The sequence below is a fragment of the mitochondrial genome of Glycine soja (assembly GCF_004193775.1).
Source record: "Glycine soja mitochondrion, complete genome".
NCBI lineage: Eukaryota > Viridiplantae > Streptophyta > Magnoliopsida > Fabales > Fabaceae > Glycine > Glycine soja.
In genome coordinates this window covers 123,569-132,500 of record NC_039768.1, presented here as the reverse complement: position 1 = coordinate 132,500, position 8,932 = coordinate 123,569, and the positions used below count along the sequence as shown (strand labels likewise).

At 44.8% G+C, this 8,932-nt stretch overlaps 1 protein-coding gene across 1 annotated transcript; it reads right to left on the bottom strand.

The window, feature by feature from the left end:
• Positions 1-1,117: 1,117 nt before the first annotated feature.
• ftsH (cell division protein FTSH) lies at positions 1,118-1,267 on the bottom strand. Its single transcript has one exon. It carries the CDS (start codon positions 1,265-1,267, stop codon positions 1,118-1,120), a length of 150 nt encoding a protein of 49 aa, YP_009532824.1.
• Between the last annotated feature and the right edge of the window lie 7,665 nt (positions 1,268-8,932).

The following is an 8,932-nucleotide window of genomic DNA, read 5'->3' as shown; positions in this document are numbered from 1 at the left end:
ACCTCGACCGGATCAGAGTAAACAACAATGTCGAATCAGGCCGCCCCTTGCCTTGAATTCACAGGCGGCCACCAGCTTTCCCAAAATCAATAAGGGGAGATCTGCTGCTTACTGCTCACGGAAACATCCGACCTATACTATAGTAAAGTCGTCCGCGTATCTTTCTGATCTCTCTTCCTTTTATCAGATTTTTGGCTTTGACCAATTCAAGGTGAAAAAAAAAATGGGGTTGGCTAAAAAAGGGGAAGAGAGGATAGCTTTGGGGTACGCTCACTTCTGCATTTTTGTTTAGGTTATCGAGATTCTCAATCGCTCTTTTTAGTGGGGAGGAATAGTGCGTGAATGGCGGTTCTCAGACGAGGGAATCGTTCCTCTCTAAAAAAAAAAGAAAGATAGGCTAGGCTAGAATGAATGCTTCTATCGATAGAGCTTTCACGTCTGCGTATAGAATCGTTTTTTTGCCTTTCCATTCCGTTCTTACTATATCATGGGCAGTTGGGTTGGAATCCGTGTGATGGTTCGAGAGTGGTTTCCAATATTCTTCGCATCCATCTTCGGCCTTGTGTTAGAAATGTCCCGCGGGACTGAGTTAGTGGTCGAGTCGTTTTTGGTAATTGACACCCGTCGCATTAGTTTCAATTCATATGTTACCATTCATAGTGAAGTAGCCCTCTTTTTGATGTCTTAGTGCCTTTTTCTATCTATCAAAGTCCTTCTTTGTCTATAGCTCGGGTCAGTCCCCCATGGTCTGCTTTGATTTTCTCGAACAGTGCCGGCCCGCATCAGGGACTCTCGTGCGAGCCATACAACGTTCCCAGGCAGGAACTGCTCCTTTCCTTGAGCTCCCTATTTAGTTCCTCCCATCCCAGGCGTTGATCTCGCAACGGCCCTCCAGCATGTCCTCATATCGCGTCCGTCACCACAGCTGCCCCAGATAGATACATTGTTGCCATTGTGACTTGGTCGTCAAAAGGGGCACAAACAGAAAGTACTATTCCATATCCCAAAAGTCTTCGATCCTTAGCATCTCGGGTGCCAACGAATGCCTTTGGTTTCGCTTGATTCGAACCATGTCGAGCCACTGCTTACGGCCTTCTGTAGTATGGGGACCTCGCCCCTATTCTCTAAAGCTTACAACATATACTGAATTTCCTGAAGTGAAACAAGGATCTTCAGTATATAGTCGATGATAGAGGTTAATCATTACAAGCACTCTTAAGCGCGGGCAAAAAAGAAGCAACAAGATGCTTACTAATAGTCGGCACATTGAGGAATATCCAGAAAGGATTTTAGGGAATCGCTCTGATTCTATCTCTGTTCGTTCCGTTTGAAGAAAGGAAGGATCCCAACAAAGAATCGATCTCTCTTTGATTGATCAATGTGTGATATTTCGAATCCTCATTCCTAATGGAATCGAAATAATCCTTGGATTGATCAGAAGATCCTTTCAATTGGCTAGAACTGAGAGATGGCCCCTTTGCGGTCGTGAAAGCCAATGCTGAACCCTTGCCGGCTTAATAGATCCAGGATGTGCCTTCTACTCCAGGAGACCCTTGACTCTCAACGAGAGGGATCGCACCCATTTAGCCCTTTCCTAAACGAAAGCTCTTCTCAACTACGAGCCGGAGGGGGGTACCCAAACAGAGCTCCTCAGCGGCACCTTCGAAGAGAAGCTCTTCCTGATCTTGATCTTTCTACCGATCTTGATCCTTAAACTGATTCTTACAAAAACCTATCCACCTTCAATAACCCACCTACCACATAAGTACCAGATGGGAGGCAAGCCCCCGAACCCCAAAAGGAGAACACTCCCAATACGAACCAAAGCTAGAGAGGATTAAGTCGAGAATGGATAGAGGAGCATGATTGCAAAACCATTTCATCTTAAGGGCTCTAGAGAGCTCTAAGACCACAATTAGAGGATTGCTAACGCTCGGACATTACGGAGACTTTAAACAGGTCTGAAGCAGGAGTAAAGATTGGCAATGAGGACGAATTAGATAACTGCTCAACAAAGAAGAAAGCAAGACCAAGCCAAACTCTCTGGTAAGTAACCCCACTCTCGGATAAACCGCTTCTTCGCCTAAAAGAATACATCGGAGAAGAGCATGCTGATTGAAAGAATCACATGATTAGATCGGAAACCAGAATCAAAGAAATACAACCTCGAACTCCCGCACTGGAAATCTACCGATTCACACTCCAACGTCTATTTCACTCCAAAATCTGTCGATTCATAGCTTCACCAATCGTACGCTTATTGAACTAGACCCATTTTTGCTTAGGCTTTGAACTAGACCGACCCATCCGCCGCTTCTCACTTCCATTCCTCTCCCTTACAATCGCTCACCTTCTTCTTTCTTTGCTTGCAGAGAGGGAAGGTTCTATTTGCTCGGTTGCATGTCATGACTTTATGAGCTTCTTTCCTTATATCCTTTACTTGCCGAGCTTACCCCCTTATATCGGAGCACGTACCTGCCTGTCTACTATTAGACAGGAGCTCACTTCAACGAAGACTCTTTTCAAAAGAATCGCTTTAACCCTTCGCCGGTCTTGCTTGCTTTGAAGAGAACACCTACTGTTCGTTAACAGTTCCTTCTCCCCTCGTTTGAATAGGGATTCTGATATGAGAACCTCATTCTTCTCAATAGCCCGCCCATGAAAACCTAGTTTGAAGAGAACACATGCTATTCTCACCCTAGACCAGTCATTCAGTCAACTAAATCTTTTCGTTGAAGTAGTTCCATCGATGAGAGCGAAATGCCAGTACAGCGAAAAGTTAGACAGGTGTGTGTTTGCCCTCTCTAACTTGAGATAAATGCCCTTATTTTGCATTGAAAAGAGATGAGATCTGTGCTTCAAAGAGAATGGGAATGAGACAGGACAGCGGGATTCTTCTCATCTTGAGTGCTCAAAGGTCTTCCTTTTTTTTTCTCTCCCCTAGGCGGATTTAGAGCCCCCTCCCTTACTGAATGAATCCCTCACAGGCTGAACCAGTACCGATATCGACCGACCTGTTGTCAATCTTAAGGCAGGCCTCCCTTACTTGCTTGAAATCTATAAGTCTCAATCTATGGGAGAGATTCATAATTATAAACTGCGAAATCGAGACTACGTGACATATTTCTTCCACTGATGAGCTTTCTCGGTCTCGTGACGAGCTTTATCGCGCCCTGAGCATCTCCTCCTGTAAAGGGCTCTATCAAAAGCCCTGTATTTGAATTGGTTGGCTTTTTCGATTATCAAATGCCAGTGTAGTTCCTCCTTAGAGGCATTCCAACATGTAGCCCATTATCCGACCTTTCCTTTCGCCAAGACTGTTAGAAAGGATGTAAAAAAGGAAGAGGTAGAAACCGAGGGATAGTGAGTTGTTGGGAGGTTCCCCTGGGTGATCCATTCAATTAGTTGCAAAAACTGGTCTAGATAGAAAGTGAAAAATCCCCCACTTCTAGAGATGGATACGACCAACCAAGGCACTTCGTTCTAAAGACAACAGATGCTGCCGCTGCGAGACAAAAAAGTGGCTCCTCGGAATAGCAAGCCAGGTGTGATAGTGTTTTCCGATCGTCGTGCGGAACTGCGGAAAGCTTAGTTCACTTAAAATAACTTACTCCACTCGGCTGAGAGATGCCCATCGATCACTCGAAGCTCCACCAACAACTCGTGGCTCAGCCTGTGATTCAGTAGATCGAGCTCACTACGCCCTACGACAACAGCACGGATAGCTTAGCTTACTTGCCAGTCTCCAAGGGCTGCCAACTCACAGTTGGAGTGTTCCAAGGACGGCAACTAAAAGAAAGCTAAATAGGAATAAAATAAATCACGCACGAAGGATCAGAGAGAAAAAGGATCCTAAAAGCTAAAAGCCTAGAAGACTAGACTGTCAGACTCGAGAAGGTAGCAGTAAGATCTCTGTCTCCAGAAAGATATGAAGGTTTCAAAATAAAAAGTATCCTCTCATTCCTTATGGCTGGCCGATGACTCTAGAAAGGAGAATTCATACCATTGTAGCTAGTCTCTGTTCTGGTAGCTCAGTACGCTAAGGAAGCTTGGTCTGCTTAGGGCTCATAGGAGGTAAGAGAATAGAATTTCGCCGGCGAGATGAGTCTGGGAAAAGCCTGACGGGCTAGAGGGTGGGCTTTAGCACGGTTTACTGAGACTCCGTTCTAATTATACTAAAATAGAAAGAAGTTGGTTCCTGGACAAGGTCCTATCCTAGGCTTAGAGCTGAGCTAGACCCTTAACAGACTTCGGAATGATTTAGAGAGCTGCGAATCAGGCTTTCGGAGTGGTGGCAAGCAGGGCAAGAAGATAAAGTCCAATCTGACCCTAAACAGATGCTTTTTACATCTGTCTCGCATCTGCTGGGATCCTTTACATATTTGTTTTTCCCCTCCCACTTGATCTACTGAAAATTCCATCTAATGGTGCCGGGGGAACCCCTTTCTTTGCTTTGCGTACTATTGATAAGCGTATTTTTCTTTGGACGACCCTGAAAGAGTTGATGCAGCCGATTCCCTATTTTTCTTTCTATCTAAAGAAGTCACGCCTTCTCTTTACAGGACAGGACAATCGTATGTTGAACTGGTGTCTTGCGATTGTCATCTTCCTTCTACTTTATGTTTCATGAGGAAAAGAAAAACGTTTCCATTCCGCGTGCCGAAAGACTTTCCTTTTTCTAGAAGCATAAGCGAATTCAATAGCAACCGATTCTTGTACATTCTTGACCTTCCTTCTTTTGGTGTTACCTTTTCTGTCTAGCTCGTTCTCTTAGTCTAAAGCCAAAACTACTCCTTACTGGCCAACCAAAAGACAGGATACGCGAAGGGGCCTATTAGCCACCAATAGTAGAGAGTGGGGGCGGTAGGCATGCTAGCGTAGGCTTCACCCCCTGACTCTTTCTGCTCCCGGGCAGTATCTTGCCAGTCGATGGTTGTTTTCGGCGATGTTATGACTATAGCTTCCGTCCTGTCTGGGTGGTGCCTTTTCTCATGAAGAAAGGAGAATGAAATTTCCCCTCGATCAGCTAATAGGGGGCACGGATCGTTAGCTCCTGCACACACACGTGGTACTGACTTGGCCTAGGCCTCACATCGATCGTCCTGTCCACTGAACTCATCAATCAACCTTGACTCTCACTACGTACTCCATCTCTATCTATTAGAAGTTTCAGGCTGAGGTGAGCTACTCTAGTATTAACTCTAATTCACTGGCTTGATTCCCTCACTTCCTTTAAGTCGGTCGGTAATGGTTGACTTTCTCTTTGGGCTATCGTAGAGGCATGCCCACCCCACGGTCCGTCCATTTGCTATCCTCTATCTAACTCGGGCTAAGTAGTGGTAGTGAAAGTCCATCTCCTGACTAAATATATACCTTCCCCGCTCAGGAAAGTCAGAAGGAAAGGCATAAAGCAAGTACTGCGAACCCCTTTAAGCACGAAATTAGACAGTTGGGATTGCGCTTTCACCCATGATGGGATTCTTTGGGCTAGGATGCTAAAGAGATGGCTATGAGTTAGCCTGTAGTAGCTTGACAGTAGGAAGAGTCTAAAGGACTAACCGCAGCTATTGAATCAACTATTCTTATTCAAGCTTTCTTGACGTCTTTCAACACGGAAAGCTATAGATTCATAGATCGGTCGTTCCAGATGTGATGTTGCAATCCGCCGATCAACGCAACCAATATCTGACGCGAGGCCTTTATACGATTACGATAAAGATCGAGTCGATTAGTCAGCTTCGGTTATTGAGTAAGGACGTGACCGTCTTGGGTCACCCCCAGCAAACAGTATAAGTCTTCCGAGCTTCAAAAGTTACTTAATCTATGTGAGTCTTCCTTTAGCTCCCATCTTATTGAACAGGTTGCTCTTGTTGGGAATCAACCTTCAACCACTGGTTATTGAATGAAAGATGTAACTGCCCAACTCCGATGATCCGATGGTAGCTGCCGAGAGAGAACAGGACTTCTTATTATTATAATTATTATTATAAAGACTATTTTCTTGCAGGGCATGTACCATGTCCTCCGAAAGGAAACAAGGAAACCCGGCCCCTCGCTTCGAAAGACATACGAAATGGACTGGTTACGTAATATCAGACTAGACGGAATAGAGAGCTTTTAATGTAGTTTTTCCTGTAGTAAACTTCTTTTTCGCGATTATTGACATAGGGAATAGAAGCCAAGAGCTAAACATATGCATGGGTCTACCCTCCAACTCCTACGTTGGCGTGAGTGGTGGGATGATAAATGGACTGGTCATCTGTGAAGCTTTTAGTTGCTTTCTTTCTTCCGACCGGTAAAAAAGAGTCCTTCTTTCCGCATTCTTCTTTGGGCATGCTTTCTTATGCTACTACTACACATCCTATGACTCTTCCTTTCGGTAAACTCACTCCTCGAGGGCTATAGGAAAAGCGACCTTGATAATGCCGGAAGTGGCGAACAAGTAATAGGAGGAGGCGTGGCACAAGAAGTCAATCTAATCTTTAATAAAGCAAGGACTTCTTCTTCTATACCCGGTCATCCTTATATAGGATGAATGTGCAGCTAGGGGACTAGAAGGACTAATGGATCATCATAAAATACTTTTCAATACGAGGATATAAAGGATAGAGAATTTGCATAATAGGTCTGTTGCGTTGCAAGTCGGGTGTCTCCCTTCGCTCAGTCATTCCATTCAGTGCAGGCATTCCTGCTTTTCTTTTATGAGGGACTTTGGGACCTTACCTTGAACGTCACACATCTTCATGGCCTCATCGATTTCGCATATCAGTTATGTAAAAGAGTTAAGCTAATATGCGACCTTCATTCACTAGATGTGAAGCAACCTCCCTACTGGGGGAACCCTCTAACCCACTTTCCCCTCCCCGTCAGAGGAGTATTGTACATTTACCTCAAAGATATGGATCGGTCAACCGCAGCAGGGGAAGAGAAGCAGATGGGAAATAATAAGCTCGACTTAAAGGAGAGGAAGAATAAGAAGAGCAAGCTAGACGTGCAGGTACCATTCATTAATGTGTCAAAGAAGTCAGATAGTTCCACTTCTATAACTAGAATTATCCGGATAATAAGACAAGTAGGTCCTTGTTGTATCAAACATCAGCTTTTTTTAAGCTTAGAAGACTGAGGATCCTTGGGAAGTAGGAGGAGTTGCTTGTTTATCAATGAACAAGTGACCATAAGTGATTCCCGATGAGGAGAAGCACTGATGGAAACGATCTAGCTTAGAGGCTAGCATTAGAAACTTATTTTAAGCTAAAGGGATGCTACCTTCCTCACCGCAGTCCCCTCAGCAGCACACAGTGCGAACAGGCAGAAGAGTTGACAGCCAGAAAGAAAAGATGCGAACTTCCCACTCCTATTCTGAGTTTATTGGAGCTGGGCTAAGAAAGATGTTGTTCATAATGAAGCTAAGACAGAAGAGTCCCAAGCTAAGTCAACGAAGACGGATATTGATAGTGGGTGGATTAATTAATTAATTCCGTTCTTTCACCTTTGACCACTAATGAGATCTTGGGATGGGACTTCGAAAGCTACTTACTATTTCATAACCTCGGTCAACAGTTTCAACTCCTACTTTAGATCGTGGGCTCAGGCTTATGATGGATGGGAGGTCCTTCTTCTATTGGAAAAGTCCCCTCTTCTTATTAATTTCATTGATTACAACTCCGAAAAAAGGGACTATTCATTAGGCTAGGTTTTGGAATGGATTTGTTGCCCGGAAGAAAGCCTGACCTTGGCAAGAGAACGGCTGAAGATAGTGGGTTCCTCTCTCTGGCAAGTCACTCTTTCTTTTGGTTGAACTCACCACCAGAGTGGCTAACCAACGATCCAATGCGCTTGAGTGGATGAACAGGATCCCTTGTTGGAAGAGAAAAAGCAGAGAATCTTCCCAGAGTGCCCTATTACAGATTACAGACGGGCGATCAAGGGAGGAACTAAACTAGCATGAGTGCGACCAGTCAGCGAAGTCCTTTGTTTGAGAAAAGAATGAGAGCAAGTCGCTGAAGTCACCGCTTTAAGATCAAGGTCTAAGAAATGTTGATGATCCTGAATTGACTGGATGCATTCCCGTGCGGTCTTAGACCCCTTGTATCGAGTGAACCCCTTTTGATAGACGAGCTTAAGCTAGGTTCAGAATAGATAGATGGGTGTGTAGAATGTGATACGATGCATAGCCCTTTCATCAGTATGGGGCTGATTGAAGCCAGTAGGAGGGGCCCTTCTTAAAGCCCTAGTTTCAGGGTGTAAGGAAGAGAGGGCTGCTCCCGCGCTTACTACTTGTTAAAAGAGAAAGCATTGAACCTTAGCAGCAGACAAAAACGCAACTGTAATGGTGCTATACCACCCCTCACTACAAGATTCACTTTGACATCGCTCCTGCAACAGCAATTATGATAGGCATTTCACCACCTGAAGGAAAGAAGAAAGGCCGGCTTCCCTATTATATGAGGATTGATTACCTGAAGGCCGACTAGTTGCATTAGTCAAACCTACACGCTACCTCTCCGCTTCCTCATGGAAGAAAAGAAGGAATAGCAAATTAGGCAATTACCGATTCGCAAGTCAGGTACAGGTTGAACTGCTAATAGAAGGCTTGCACGAGGAGAGAGCTAGCCATCAAAGGTGTTAGGGGAATGTGGCAAAGGCTGCTGCTTCATCAAGGAAGCGATAAGAGGAAGGAAGAAATCCTTGATGAGGGGCAAAGCTAGAAAAGGCCCTCGCTTCAACGAGGATGCGGAGGGATAAGTTAGCCCACGGGGTTACCTGCGGGACTCTTAGAGGATTTCTGCCCAGCGGGGCCGGTTACACTGAGACACTACTTCGAATCCTTACGGGATGAAGAGCTAACGGAATGATTACCGAATCGACTGATATACTTAATGCAAAGCGGGCAGAGAAGCTTAGACCGCTGAAGGAACTTTCTTATAGAGTA